At 34.9% G+C, this 16,077-nt stretch overlaps 1 protein-coding gene across 1 annotated transcript in view; it reads left to right on the top strand.

Annotated features, from left to right (window-relative positions):
* Positions 1 to 16,077, top strand: part of RIF1 (replication timing regulatory factor 1) — a 52,074-nt gene that overhangs the window by 21,251 nt on the left and 14,746 nt on the right. The window contains exons 16-29 of the mRNA XM_043992569.1: positions 944 to 1,030; positions 1,823 to 1,896; positions 2,181 to 2,361; positions 4,728 to 4,835; positions 5,145 to 5,294; positions 6,044 to 6,143; positions 7,617 to 7,881; positions 9,081 to 9,123; positions 9,638 to 9,840; positions 11,260 to 11,356; positions 13,144 to 13,266; positions 14,987 to 15,138; positions 15,428 to 15,505; positions 15,611 to 15,665. Coding sequence (XP_043848504.1) covers positions 944 to 1,030; positions 1,823 to 1,896; positions 2,181 to 2,361; positions 4,728 to 4,835; positions 5,145 to 5,294; positions 6,044 to 6,143; positions 7,617 to 7,881; positions 9,081 to 9,123; positions 9,638 to 9,840; positions 11,260 to 11,356; positions 13,144 to 13,266; positions 14,987 to 15,138; positions 15,428 to 15,505; positions 15,611 to 15,665 — 1,716 coding nt within the window. The remainder of the gene's footprint in view (positions 1 to 943; positions 1,031 to 1,822; positions 1,897 to 2,180; positions 2,362 to 4,727; positions 4,836 to 5,144; positions 5,295 to 6,043; positions 6,144 to 7,616; positions 7,882 to 9,080; positions 9,124 to 9,637; positions 9,841 to 11,259; positions 11,357 to 13,143; positions 13,267 to 14,986; positions 15,139 to 15,427; positions 15,506 to 15,610; positions 15,666 to 16,077) is intronic.

Genomic DNA, 16,077 nt, shown 5'->3' with positions numbered 1-16,077 from the left:
TAGTCTCAAGAGAATGATGTAATTTGCCCTCTCTTTGTGAAGGCAGACTTTTCTACCTATGTTCTGGTTATCTACCTTTGTCTCACCCAGGAATTTACAGTCTTGATTATCCTCATTCTTTTGACTTTTCCTAACCACCCATGGAGGATTTAGACATAATCCCTTTTAAATTTCTAATATGCCCTTTTGGCTTCTCTTTTATATGCCTACAAATTTATAATTATTAAGGTTAGCTGTTTTATCCATGTCATCTTTCTCAACTAGATTTTAAATTTTCTGAACTGTTGTATTTTTCAGATCTGTATCCTTATCCTTTTGTACTTCACATAGGTGCTTAGGAAACATTTTTAACATAATAGTAAGGATTACATGGAAAAAATGCAGATTTGTTGTCAGTGGGATTAGATTTTAAATAAGTCAATCTGCTAGACAAAAGAATGGTATTCAAAAGTTAAATTTCAAGCGAATTCTTTCTTCAAAATCACAGGGAAAAGTGCTGGAACCAAAGTTAATTGTTGTAGTACCTTCCATAACTTGTGTGTCATCATATGTTTTCATCTAGAACTCATTCTGAATTTGCTGCTCTGTTTAGTGTTTTGGAATACCAGTATACTATAATGTATAAAGAGTATCCAATTAGGCGTCAGGAAAGTTAAGCTCCAGCTCTCTGTTTAGAAAAATCACTTGCCCTCTGTAATTTCTTCATTCATAAAATTGAGTAATAATCTGCTTTTAGTATACCTTTCTCCGGTTACTGTGAAGACACAATGACTTTGTGAATTACTAAATCTGTCTATATAAGTAACTCATTAGTTATTTTTGGCCAAACTTGTAACATTTGCAGTCAGATGTCTTTGGAGAACTTTGTAATGTATTTCCCCTTTGCTGAGTTGGGGTATTCTTTTGGAATAATTTTTGTTCCATTTTTTAAAAATTTCTTTAGGTCCTCATGGAAATTACAATTAAAGGACTACCTCAGAAAGTATTAGGTTCTCCAGCATATCAAGTTGCTAACATGGATCTTCTTAATGCAAGTATCTTTTTTTTTTTTTTTTTGTGGGGCACTGGGGGTTAAGTGACTTGCCCCAGGGTCACACAGCTAGTAAGTGTCAAGTGTCTGAGGCTGGATTTGAACTCAGGTACTCCTGAATCTAGGGCTGGTGCTTTATCCCACTGTGCCACCTAGCTGCCCCCTTTAATGCAAGTATCTTAAAATGTAGTGGGGGGTGGGGAGTGAAGGGGGATGGTGGTGTATGTATGTGTAACCACATCAGTGAGAGAAACAGAGAAACTGGATCTATCACTAAGAAATGGCTTCAACATGTTTTCCTTGTGGACTGTGAAAAGGAGGCAGGACAGAAGGGAAGTGTGAAGGAGGAACAATGCTTTCTGCTTCCTATTAACTGCATGATATTTGCCACAGTATTATCCAGGAATTGTCATGTTTCTTGATTGCTAAAATTGATTCACTTGTGTTTGGGGAGGTCCTTATGGAAGAGAAAAAGCCTTTTGCTTCTTTCTGTATAACAGTCTTTTATATTGTAGCCTATAGTGACACTTTCAAAATTGTTATATAGAGTGCTGGACGCAATCTAAAAATGAAAGTTTACAAAACATTGTTATTAAACTGCCATAATTTCATAGCATTTAATTTTTAATAATGATCAAGAAAAACTACTAGGTTATAGCAAGGCTATAAGACAGGCTACTCTCTTATATGTTTATATAAATAGCTACATACACATTTATATACTTAATAATGACATAAAAATACTTAGAATTTTTATAATTCAAAATTGATTGTTTCTCCTTTTCTATACAGGGAACTCCAGCTTTGTTCTTAATTCAGTTAATTTTTAGTAATAACCTCTTGGAATGTTGTGTGGCTGATGAAAGGTGAGCTTTTTGAGTCATAATTCAACTGAGATTGTGGCCTTTGCTAAATATCTAGGAAGGACAATTTATTTAAATTATAATTGAAAAGATGTTAGGAAATTGGGACCATGTTTCTCAGTAGGGACTTGTAAAATCAAAAACATTAAGGTAGGCAGGATGACAAAGGTTGAGTGCAAATCTCTTGCCCTCCTTTGCTCTTAGTTTTAGAATGTGCTGGCAATTAAAATTTGTATAAAACATTAATGAAAGTTAGTCCAATATTATGTTTTGTTTTTCCTTTTTAGGTTCTTTCAAAACCTGGAAACACTTGTAGGTTGTGTTCTTACTGGCCCAACTTCTCCATTAGCTTTCAGTGATTCTGTTTTAAATGTTATTAATCAAAATGCAAAGCACCTCAATAACAAGGAGCATCTGTGGCGAATGTGGAGTATTCTAGTCAACCCCTTAACTGAACTGATTAACCAGGTATACTCTCATTTCTTTATTCTACTAAAGTTTTTTGTTGTTGTTCTTGTTTTTTGTGGGGCAATGGAGGTTAAGTGACTTGCCCAGGGTCACACAGCCAGTAAGTGTCAAGTGTCTGAGGCTGGATTTGAACTCAGTCCCTCTTGAATCCAGGGCCAGTGCTTTATCCACTGCACCACCTAGCTGCTCCAACTAAAGTTTTTTAAAGCAGTTTTTCCCTTCCACACAGATACAAACACTTAGGTCTACAAAATAAATATAAAGTGATTTAGGATTGGGGAGATAAGGAAAGGCCTCTTTGGTGGCATTTGAGTTGAACTTTGAAGGAAACTTGGGATTTCAAGAGGTGAGATGGGAGTGCATTACAGCCTTTGCAGAAGCACAGGTAAGAGATAGAATGGTGGGTGGGTGTGAGAGAGAGAAACTGACTGACTGATATAAGAAAGTAAGTTTGTCAGGACTTCCCAGAGCATGATGTATAATAAAGCTGGAATTAGATTACCAAGATAAAGCATGAAGATTATGTAACAGATGCTAAAGGCAATAGGAGCTCGAAGTTTGCTGGGTAGGGGAGAGACATGGTCAGACCTATGTTTTATGAATTTCATTTTTGCAGCTGTGTGAAAGATGGTTTGGAGAGTGGAGAGACTTAAGGTTTATTAAAATAGTGCAGGTAAGAGGTGATGAGGTTGGGGGGGTGGTCAGCTGACTAGAGAGGAGATGGGAAGTGAAAGATATTATCAAAGTAGAATCTATAAGACTTGTCAGTTGATGAGTGATAACAGAGAGACCATGTAAAAACATTCTTAATGAGAGTCATGGGGAAGAAACTTGATTTGGTATCTGTGATCAGGGTATGCTTCACAGTGGGAGAAGGACTTAACTTCCTGGGCTTTATTCATCAGGTAAAACTGGGACAGGGAAACATTGCATACAGAGGGTATCAGTAAATGAATGGAAGCCAGTAAAGTCTAGGGGTGTTCATGGTATGGAGAGTGGTCCAGTATGTGAAGAAAAGTGATAAAAGATAGCTACCAGCTTTTGGAGGGTTTGAATGACAGGTAAAGGAGTTGAGGCTTTATTTTATTTGATGGACAATAGAAAGCATCCACTGGTCTTTTTCTCCCAGGTAGTAATGTGTTTCATCATTAGTGTTCTAGAGTAGTTTAGTCATTGTACTGGTAAGAGTTCTAATGTCTTTGAAAGATATGTCAGTCAAGCATGAATTGCTTATGAATGTTTCAGGCACTGAGACTATACAAGTCTCTACTCCAGTAAGCTCACACTGTAACTGGTGAACACATTCCAAAGTTCATAAATACATTTTGCCCTCTGGTATATGGTCTGGCTATATCTCATAGGCTATATTGATTTTGATTTTTAAGTGTTGCAGGTTTGGAATCAGGAGTTCCAAATACCAGTTTGCTTGTGATGTTGGAAAACAAGATTTGTCTAAATTGTCAGCCTGCATTTCCTACTTAGTCTTTTTCCCTTAATCCTCCACCCTGCCTTCCAAAGAGTCCTCCCTTCAAATTAACATGTTGAAAAGGTCTGTTATATGAAGTCTTTATTCCAAACTCATAGTATCTCATATCTATAAAGGAACAGCATGGGAAACTGTCTTCTTATATCTCCCAGATTTTCTTTTTGAGGGTTAAGTGACTTGCCCAGCATCACACAGCTAGTAAGTGTCAAGTGTCTGAGGATGGATTTGAACTCAGATTCTCCTGAACCTAGGGCCGGTGTTTTTTCCACCACACCACCTGCTGCCCTCCTAGATTTTTTTTTTTTTATAGTGAGGCAATTGGGGTTAAGTGACTTGCCCAGGGTCATACAGCTAGTAAGTGTTAAGTATCTGAGGCCAGATTTGAACTGAGATACTCCTGACTCCAGGGCCAGTGCTCTATCCACTACGACACCTAGCTGCGCGCCCCCCCCCCCCCAATTTTCTTTTTAAAAAATCTCTCCGTAGCAAATTTGCATGTTGCTTTTATTTTTATTTCATTTTTCTCTTGTATTTTATTCAGACCATGGAAGGTAAGAATTAGAGTATTAGGCTAGATTTGATCTTAAGATGTATTTCACCTAATATATGAATTCTTGGAATATATTTATGCCACAGAAAATGTACATTATACATCTCCCATGATATCAGAAGTAATTTTGTATTGAAAAACCTTGCTTTCCACAAGAATGCTATTATGTACAGGGTATTTTGCTCATTTACTTTTTTTTTTAAAGAAAACAAAACAAGCTTTCCTGTTAGAATTGCTTTCATTTTAAACTTCTCTATTGCTTATAATAATGCCCAAATGGCTGTTTATATTGGCAGCTTGAATAGTATTTTCTTCTTGTATTTTATTCAGACCAATGAAGTCAATCAGGGGGATGCATTGGAGCACAATTTCAGTGCTGTCTATAGCGCATTGATGCTACCAATAATGCATATTTTTCCAGCACAAGAGTTTCCATTGGTAAGTTTATGGATTATGGCCTCGGCTTGGGGGTGGAATTGGGAACAAATAGGCTGTAATCTTGATTTGTCACTGTGAGATATCTATATAGCTTCCCTTTATTCCTGATATTCCTTTTTTTCAAAGATTAGACTTATTTGTGTCCTATAAGGAGTTACTAAAGCTGAGGTTTACACCTTTTTTTTTTTTTTTAGGATACTATTAGTATAGCTCTTCAAGTAGCAGAGATGGTTGAATTTATACAGTTAAATGGAATTGGCAATAATTTAGTTTTCCATTTATTCTGTTTTTCTTTTTTTTTTTTTTAAGCCCACTATGAAGTCATTACTTCGAACTTGGTCAGAATTATATAGAACATTTGCTCGTTGTGCAGCTCTGGTACCAACTGCTGAAGAAAATTTATGCTGTGATGAACTTTGTCTCAAGATGATGTCTGGCTTAGATGACAACACTTTTGCAGTAAGTTTTTATTACTCTTTTAAAGGTATACCCAGACTAATATTAATTGGTTTTAATGAAAACAAATGAGGTAAATTTCAGGAAGTCTTATAAGTGGGAGATTGGTTGGAAATTGAATGTGAATTAAGTCAAACAGTTACAGAACAGTCAGTCATAAATGGAGATTGGTTTTTTGTTTTGTTTTGGTTTTGGAGGGGCAATGAGGGTTAAGTGACTTGTCCGGGGTCACACAGCTAGTACATGTCATGTGTCTGAGGCTAGATTTGAACTCAGATCCTCCTGAATCCAGGACCGGTGCTTTATCCACTGTGCCACCTACCTGCCCAATAAATGGAGATTGATTGGGAATTGGTTAAAAGTTGAAACTCTAGTTGAGAAGATTTACCCAGCATTAAGGAAAGGAAAAGAAGGGATAAGTATCCAGAGCCATAAAGGTATATGAGTACAGTGTAAAAAACACCTAGGACTTGCTTTCCTTAGGAATAGAGAGCCAGACAAGGATGCTTTTTACCCTGGAATCAAGTTGAACAACATCTTGACCTAGAGATAGGTCAATTACTTTTTGTTTGGGAGACTTCAATTAGGCTATGAGGGTACAACAGTAAATCATTGGGGAACAGAAGCAAAGGCAGACACGTGAGACAGATGATATTAATCATCTTTGGCAATTATACCTGCTTTTCATTTAGCCTAAAATGCTATGCCGACTAATGATTGAATGTTCCCAATGTTATTTTTTTTTTCCTTAGAACTTGTCCTTTTTGGATAGGATTGCCCAGGTTTCTGTAGTAATAGTTGAATGCATCAATTTTTCACCATACTCTACTAAACATCAACCCCAAATTAAATGTGAGTATTGATAAATTCTCTTCTGTACTCTTAATTGGATACTAGCATGTTTTAGTTTTTTTGTCTTCAGTCTTCATAATTGTCCATGAATTAATTTTTTTATGAAATTTATGAGAAATTTATGGTAATCTGTTGGGTTCAATTTACAGATTTGGAAAGTGGGGGATTAAATTGGACAATTTAAATCTCCAGCATATTCACTGAACCAATTATACTCAAGGATTAGAGACAGCTCCAGTATTTATCTAAAAAGAGCTCTGCTTCTTAACCTATAAATAAAATTTTGAATGTTTTATAACTTTGGCAGTTTTTTTGAGCCAGCAAATTCCATGGTTCAGAATTGTATAAAAGGATGGTGATACTTGTCACCAAGTAGTAGTTGTATTTTGGGGGGTGGGGTGGGGCAATGAAGGTTAAGTGACTTGCCCAGGGTCACCCAGCTTGTAAGTGTCAAGTGTCTGAGGCCGAATTTGAGCTCAAGTCTTTCTGAATCCAGGGCCAGTGCTTTTATCCACTGCGCCACCTAGCTACCCCCCAAGTAGTAGTAGTATTCTTCAGCAAGTATTAGTCTCACCAATTAATTTACCACTTCATATATACCTTGTGGCATTTATCACTAAATTCCCACAACTGCAAATTAAATTCAGCAAGGGCGGGAACCATATCTTATATCTATTTGCCTATAGATATAGATATAGATCTGTGATTTTTTTTTTTTTTTTGGCAGGGCAATGAGGGTTAAGTGAATTGCCCATGGTCACACAGCTAGTAAGTGTTAAGTGTCTGAGGTCAGAGCTGAACTCAGGTACTCCTGAATCCAGGGATGGTGCTTTATCCACTGTGCCACCTAGCTGCCCCTATTTGCCTATATTTTGCCATTCCTTTTCACAGTCACTCAATACAAATTTCTTAATTATTTTGTTCTTAATGAGTTTTAGCTACAGTGTAATATAGTGCAAAGAGTAATTTCTTGCCGTGGGCCTTCCTTATTTGGAAAATGCCACTTGTCCCATTTCCCAGGTTGTTTTGAAGGTCAAAGAAGATAATTATCTTTTTAACAATAAAACCTACCTACAAGCCTTTTTATTTGGGGGAGGGCAGGGCAGTGAGGGTTAAGTGACTTGCCCAGGGTCACCCAGCTAGAAAGTATCAAGTGTCTGAGGCCAGATTTGAACTCTGGTCCTCCTGAATCCAGGACCAGTGCTTTATCCACTGCACCACCTAGCTGCCCCCCTACAAGCCTTTTTAAAAGTGGGAAATGTTTGTACTTATTTCATAGTCATTATGTACCTTAAGTTACAAATTAATATGTTCTTTATGTATGTTAACTTGTAGAATATAGGGAATCATAGACAAGCATGACATGTCTAAACTTGTAAACAATTATTTATCTTGGAGCCAAGACCCTAAATATTCTGTGAAAGAATGAATCTTGAAAAGACTTTTGTCTTTAACCAACCTTTTTATTTTCAGTGCCACAGACACCTACAGATTGGTCCAAGAAAAAAAAAGAACCTTTAGGGAAGTTGACTTCTTTATTTAAAGTTATCCTGAAGATGATGGATGCTTTCCATAATGTCAGCTTCAAGGACCTTCATTCAGAAACACTCCTCTCTGTTGGTAGTTCAATTATCAGCATTATTTCTAATATTCTTGGACATGTGTCTTTACCTTCAGTATTACAAACAATCTTTGCAACTTTAACAAAGCCTCTGGCATTGTTATATGAAAACTCAAAGTAAGTATATTGAGCTTCATGCAGAAATTTGGAGAGAATTGCATCAGAAAATGTTTCTAGGAAGCAAATTTTTAAAACTGGTGTTAATAAAGATTATTTACTTTAATAAAATGGGGTGACACTTTTGAAAATTGGACTAACCTTTAAAATATGTCTAATGTATATAACAGCTAATGACATTTGCAAATCACTTTATGTAGGATGTCATTTGATGTATGTGTGTGTATATATATATATATATATATATATATATATAAATATGTGCATACATGTATATCCATCTGCCTCAGACAATGTATTTTTACTCTAGTAACTACTTTATAAATTAGGCCTGCTTTATGTTAAAGATGTGATATCTTAGTAGCTAATATTATAATAGTCATATGGAGTGTGGTATATTGGAAATACTGCTAGGTTTGAAGAATAGTAACTGGGTTTGGGTACTGGTTCAGTTGCTTCTTGTGTGATCTTGAGGAGGTCATACATTTTGCTGGGCTTCCATTTCTGAATCTATAAAATGAAGGGTTTGAATTATATGATCTGAGGTCTTTCTAGTTCTAAAACCTTTTATTTTAGCTTATGCTGATAGTATGGTAAAACAATTGCCTCTGAATTTAGGAAGACCTAAGTTCAATTCCCACATGACTGTTAATAACAGTGTGACTTTGGGCAAGGCACTTAACCACATTGGGCATGAGTTTTTTATTTACAAAATGAAGAGATTAGACCAAATAACCTCTGTGGTCCCTTCTAGTTGTAGATTTATGATCCTATGGTACATGATCTATCACACATTACCTAGCAATGCAAAGAGTCATGTATCCAGACTTGAAAATTAATTGGGAGAGACCTGAAAAAGAAAAGACAGTTGGCCTAAAATAAATTTAATTATATCCTAGGTTTTTGCAGATTAAGATCGATGGTTTATGGGGAAGCATTTCTTGTTTTAATGAAGTTGAGAGATGAGGAACTATAACAAAAATTTGTTTTTATAAAGTCTTTTAAACTGTAGGCTCCATTAGTGCATTTCTGTTTTTAAGTTTATTAAAATCTTATGTATGTAGGGTTTTAGGAATTACAAAGCACAAAGTAGTATTTTACCAACCATGTAGTTAGGGTCTAGTTTCCCACATACTTACAGCCTGAATTGCCAAGTGTAATCATTCCTTCCATCTTAATTTTGGTTTTTTTGGTCCTAGGCTTAGTGATGTGCCTAAAGTGTATAATTGCCTCAACAGCAAGGTAAAAATTTATGACAGATTTCATCACTTCTTCCTGCCTTCTCTCCCTCCCCATCATTTATGAATCCTTCCAATTTAATTTAATATCTGAATCTTCCTAATTAGTAGATACACAATTTTAACAGTGGATGGATGGTACAGTTGTCTTAAAAGAAACAGACCAGGTTACCTTAGTCTTGTGATGTTTTTTAATAAGTTCAGGTAGTTTTTTATATGTACTTTTTTCTTTTAAATGTGTTTAGAATTGTATTTTTCCCATTATGTGTAAAAACAATTTTTAACATCCATTTTCAAAACTTTATGTTCCAGATTCTCTTCTTTCCTCCCTCCCCATGTCCTCCCCTTTAAGAAGGCAAGCAATTCAATATAAGTTATACATGTGTTGCCATGCAAAATATTTCTATACTATGTACTTTCAAGGCATATTATGTCCTGAAAATAATAACTAATTTGATTGGGGGGGTTGTTTTATTTTAACTTAAAATAATATTTCTAAATTTTATGCTTTTTCCTAGTTAGAAAAGCTTTTGGGAGAGATTTTCAAATGTCTTCAGTTTCGCTACAATGGTACTTTTAACAGTGAGCTTTTAGAACAGCTCTCCCCATTATTGTGCATAATATTTCTGCACAAAAATAAACAGATCCGCAAACAGAGTGTTCAGTTCTGGAATGACACATTTGCTAAAGAAACACCGCTGGAGTATCCTGAAGAACTAAAGTAAGATGAACATTTTCATTTCTACAATAATGTTAATAGATTGAAGTTCTAAATGAACACTTTGGTTAGATGTAGGTGAAATTGTTATTGAGTTTATATAAATGAATATAAAAGGCTTGTTTTGTTCAATAAAAGTGACTTCCAAGTATTTACCTCATAGGTTTCATTACTGTTATCCAGGGCCCTTGGGAGTTCACTGCAGCCATGGAGGTACTCCAACAACCTGTTGAAGGATACAGGAAATTGAGCATTAGGGTGTTTTATAGTTTTGTCTGCTCTTGTCATTCTGTACCTTCTCCCCCATTTCTGATTTGAGGTTCCTCATCTTATTGTCCTTATGCAGGTAGTCAACCTTAAAATAAGAGATTAGTGTAAGAAATAGAAGCTGCCAGGAACCCTGGATAGAGAACCCTCTGGGAAAGCAGAAAGACCTGGGCAAGTCACTTCACCCAGGTCAGAGGCATTAAAGAGCATCATTCCAGAATGTGACTGATTAAAATGTAGGGAAATAATGAACAAAATAGGACATTTTAAAAACAGTTAGTGGTCTGCGGGGGTTTGTATCCATAGATTAATTGCCCAGTTTCTGTTTAGGTTCTGTTTAGCTCTAGGTAACTGCTGTAGCAAAAACTTAATAGTTACCTATAAGGTGGAACCTATATTAGAGAGAGTTCCTCATTTCAAGTTCCCTATAGACTTAATTAGCCAAGGTAGCACAGGACCTTGTACTTGGACATCAAATGGGCATGATAATTAACAGGTTTTTTTTTAAAAAAGGCAAATATCAAAGTGAAGACAAAAGTGGTAAATATAAACACCTGGTAGTATTGGAATCCAGACCTGAGGTTGGACTTTTTAAGGTTCAGAGGCAACTCAGCCTATCCTTATACAAGAGGAAGAAGGAGCAAAGGTGAAGGACCTTTCCATACTAAGTTTGAAATTTCAATAAAAGAGGACTGCATTATGTGCTTCCTGCCGGGTAACACTTGTTAGCCTCTTTTGTCTTGGCATCAGTCATACAAGTTAAGTGAAAGTTAATAATAATAAGTCATTATAACTTGATTTTATTAGGGATTATTAGGGAAAGTAGTGAAGAGGCTTATTAGATCATTAAGTAACAGATTCCTTAGCAAAAAGATTCAGAAAGGGGAAGCTCAATTTGGAATTAAAAGATTTTCTCTAGACTTTTTCTGTACTCTATCTCTATCTGTTCCCACCAAAGTGAAAGTATTTTGATTGTATTTGGCCACCTTGTGTAGTAAAATGCATTAAAGATCATTTTTGTTTACCTTAGTCTTAGCCCTAAAGAAACCTATAATCACAGATGATTAAGTTCTCTTTATATGTACTCAGGACTTAACAATGCTTATTATTTCCAGCACCAACACCCACCCTCCCCCCTTTTTTTTCTTTCTGAAGGACTGTATTGAAACAAGCCAAACAAAACTGTTTGCTTTTGTTACCTGGTTTTGAGGTTGAACCAATGGAAGAATCTAGTGGCCTCTATTCAGAGGGAGTAAGTACTGTTTTTGTTAATTTTCTAATTACTAATATTTTTGTTTGTTTTTGTTTTTTGGTGAGGCAATTGGGGTTAAGTGACTTGCCCAGGGTCGTAAGTGTCAAGTGTCTAAGGTCAGATTTGAACTCGGGTCCTCCTGATTCCAGGGCCGGTGCACTATCCACTGTGCCACCTAGCTGCCCCACTAATATTTTTTAAAGAACTGATTTGTCTGGGTGTCGCCCTGTCTACCCCCCTCTCACCCCCTACCCCCCCTTACAAAAAAACAAACAAGTTAGCCTGAACTAGATTAGAATGAATTGGAATAAGTTAAAAGAAAATAAATAAAAATACAGTACAACATAGATAATGTTAATTTGTGGCTTTCCAAGTCAGTATGGTTGCAGATATTACTATTTGAGTTTACCACCGTTGCTTCATTTTACTTCTGTGTTGTTGCAAAAGTGGAGGGAGGATAGTTATAGGTGTCAGTACAGCCTTAAATAAGCATCAGCTTTATCATCTTCCTGCAGAGAAAAAAATACTTCTGGCTCTTAACCACCCACTAGAATTGTGGTTATTTTCACATTAAAGGAGCAAGAAATTTAGATCTATTTCTCTTAATTAACCACAGGCTAAAAATGTAATTTCTACTAATATAAACCTCCAGTTCTGTTGTAATTATATATTACATTATGTTTTGTGAAATTTGTAGTGATATGAATAAAAAAGTTCTATTTCTTGAGTCTGGTAATTTAATTTTGGAATTATTTAAGATTTATTCAAAATAATAAACAGAAGTAAAACACGTTTGCTGTGTTTTTACGAAGTAGACAAAGCTTTGTTCCTTTTAAGATAAGAGTTCTTCACCCAGGTTCTATGTAGGTGTTTTTTTTCCTCTAAAAGAGGATTACTATTTCAATATGATTGATTTCCTTTTTAATCCTATGTATTTAATAATTTTATGCATTTAAAAACATTAGCATGTATTGACTAAAACTTATATCAAGGGAATTTAAGCATTATGGGAATGAATATACAAATAATGTCCTCTTTATTAGTTTGTTTCAAACTTTATCTTTGAATTGCTGTTCCTGGTTATTTATGAAATCTTGTTCCAGCTAACACATTACTTGAGTTTCATTAAGATAGTGTTTTACCGGGCAGCTAGATGGCGCAGTGGATAAAGCACCGGCCCTGGATTCAGGAGTACCTGAGTTCAAATCCAGCCTCAGACACTTAACACTTACTAGCTGTGTGACCCTGGGCAAGTCGCTTAACCCCCATTGCCTCACTAAAAAAAAAAAAAAAAAAGATAGTGTTTTACAAGGGGAAAATAATAAAGACCAAAAAGCATTTTTCTAATGGATCTGATGTTGAGATCATATGGCGTTTTGGCCTTTTATTCAGTGAAGTTGGATGGGTCTTTTATACACTTATTTTGGAATTATAGAGAAAGGGTACTTAATCTGGGTGGGGGCAATCTGTGAACTTGAGTGAGAAAAAATTATTTGATGATAATTAGCATTTTTTGTAGTACTATATATTTTATTGGTACTTTTAAACATTCTAAGAATTCTATAGATTTTACTAAATTCTCTAAGGGGTCCATGACACAACAAAATTAAGAAATCACATTGGTTTGTTTGAGTTTGTCACCATGAGTGAAGTTCAGCTACATCACTGGTTTAGGATATAGTATTGAAATAATTTAAAGCCAGGATATAGAATAGTGTAAATAGCATTATTAGGCAAAACTAACACATTTTAAAATTTTCTGAAATACGGATCTTTTTTTTTAACAGACAGAAAATTCACAATTAGGTGCAAAGATAAGTGGTATAGAAATACAGTCTCGTGGAAAACAAGATTTTTCATCATTACATGCAAAGAATCTGAAAGAAAAAGATTTAAAATCACCATCTAAGGTAAGGTACTTTAAAGTGGATTTAATTGAGACCCTTTTAAAAGTTTGGGGTTTTTTTGAGGGGGGGGGTTGGGTTTTTTAGTGAGGCAATTGGGGTTAAGCGACTTGCCCAGGGTCACACAGCTAGTAAGTGTTAAGTGTCTGAGGCCAGATTTGAACTCAGGTACTCCTGACTCCAGGGCCGGTGCTCTATCCACTGCGCCACCTAGCTGCCCCCCCTTTAAAAAGTTTTGTCAGATTTTTTTTGTTGTTGTGGGAAGTAATTCTTAGAGGAGTTGGGTAGTCTTGAAGGCAACAGTTGTAGTAGAAGGTTACAAATGGATCAGAGAAGACTACAGGAGTTATGACAAAGAAGAAATGTTGGAGAACAATAATAAAATGTGCCAGAGTACTCTAGTGTTAATTTAGTGATTGTTCTCCAGCTAATATTAAAGATTTTTCAGTCATGTCTGACTCTTTTAGATCCCATTGAGATTGTCTTGGCAAAGATACTGGAGTGGTTTGTCATTTCCTTTTCATTTTGCATTTGTAGATGAGGAAACTGAGATAAACAGGGTTAAGTGATTTGCTAAAGATCACATAGCTAGTAAATGTCTGAGGCCGAATTTGAAGGTCTTCCTGACTTTAGGCTTAACTGCTCTGAAGTTGTTTCAGTAATTATTTTTGTTATTTGTAATGTACACCATGACGAAATGTAATTGGAACTGATGTTTTCTTATACATTTTGGGGGCAGCTAGGTGGCGCAGTGGATTAAAGCACGGTCCCTGGATTAAGGAGGACCTGAGTTCAAATGTGGCCTCAGACGCTCAACACTAGCTGTGTGAACCTGGGCAAGTCACTTAACCCCCATTGCCCTGTTTAAAAAAAATTGTGTGGTTCTTATACATTTTGACGAGAATTAAATTTTACTCATAACAATGAACACATCTTTTTTAAGAATAAAAACAAAAAAAGAGGAAAGTAAATTATTAGCAGACCCATTTATAAATGCTCAGATTTACAAATATGTTTGCCTTAGAAAAGCCTTTATTCTTTGGATGTTTTTAAGAGGCTGTTCATTTTACATAACAACTTTGAAATTTATGAAGAATAATTAAGGTGAAAGCTGGTATATTTGGGCTGAAAGAGGAAAAAAGAGTAAAACATTTGAAGAATAAATATAAGGTTAGAACTAGAGCCTACCCCTGGGATTCCAGGCCTAATCTATTTATAATTGAAAAACTTGAGTTTTTTCTTCTGTCGTATTTTGGTTACAATGATGACATTTCTGAAATTTTTGGCCCCTGTACTGTCTGTTGCTTCCGTTGAAGCAGAATGAAATGTCTGTTCTACAGAAAATCTCATTGCTATACTAAAAGTTTCCAAGCAGCTCTTATAACTTGTGCTTTTTCTTAAGTTTTCCTAGTTGGTGCCAAAATCCTTTGCTAATCCAATAAACATTCTTTTGGGGCAATTTGGTTTCTTTTTATAGTCTTGAGAAATATCTTTACCCATCTGACATAGGTAAACATAGATTTCAAACATTATCTTACTGTGGTCTAAAATAAACTTCCTTCTCCAGAAAAGCAAAAGAGTAAGGTACTTAAATGTTTTCAACATTTAACTTCTAAATTTGCATTATATTTCTAGTAGAAAAACAAGTGAATGATCTTGAAATGCACACCTTTTTTTAAGACCTGAGAATTAATTATTGTACTTTTTAAATTTTTTTTTTTGGTAGATGAAACTAGAATTTTTGTCTCCCAAATTAAAAAAAGATGTCATTTTGGAAGAATGTTCATCTATTGATTTTGTGTTTATACCTCCCAATGAGAAAGAAACAAAGGAAAGAATTCTAACAGAACATCAGAAAGAAGTACTTAGAACAAAGAGGTTTGTATGCCTAATTAACATGTTTGGCAACATAAAATGAATTTTCTCTATTGATTTCATGTGGTAAATTTGAAGTCTATTTTTTATTATTGTTTAAAACCTTTTTGTACTAAAACTAATCAAAGGCCATACTGTGGTTGGCAGTTACGTAACAATGTAACATTTCTAACTTGTTAGTTTGCATGTAAAGGGGAAGAAAATCTGTACTTTTGTTTGACATTTCTTTGGAAAGTTTAATATGTAGTATTAATTGCAGCATTCTTTAATTATAATATGATTTGCTTTACAGAAGTGATATTCCTACTCTGTATAATAATCTTGATGTATCACAAGATAGTTTTTCTTACCATTCTCAAGAAGAAACTATGTAAGTAATCAAAGTTTTAGTAAGCCTCTCATAAACCTTTTTCTGATTTCTCAAATAATCAAAAAAGCCCAACAAAAATATAACTTGCATATTTATTTACTATAGGGAAAATCCAAGTTTAACTGAAGAACCAAAGGAAGAATCAGACCTTAATACAAAGGTATAACTAATTTATTTTGGAGATTTAAGTTCTCGATTAATTTTTATATCTTGGTATTTCCTTTATTCCAAGATAGTATAATCTTTGTTTAATGCTATTTTAAGGACCCATAGCCATGATTCCAGTGTTCATTAGATCTAAATCTACCTGCCACTTAGTGGATTTTTTCTATAATTCATAGAGAAGTAAAATAAAATAAAACATGATAATAGCATATCATTGCTATAAATTAGCAATAGTAGCCTAACCTTATAGTTATAGGATGCATTCCTATGAAACCAGATATTTTAACCATTTTACAAATTAAGGAAATTTAGAAGACAACATTTGAATACTTGTAGTATTAAATGTTTTCTGTATAAATTAACTTTTTCACAAGGCCATAATTTTCATAAGATAATTTAGATTTTAC

This window comes from Dromiciops gliroides, chromosome 3, assembly GCF_019393635.1.
Source record: "Dromiciops gliroides isolate mDroGli1 chromosome 3, mDroGli1.pri, whole genome shotgun sequence".
NCBI classification, from domain to species: Eukaryota; Metazoa; Chordata; class Mammalia; order Microbiotheria; family Microbiotheriidae; genus Dromiciops; species Dromiciops gliroides.
This window is presented reverse-complemented; position numbering and strand designations above follow the sequence as displayed.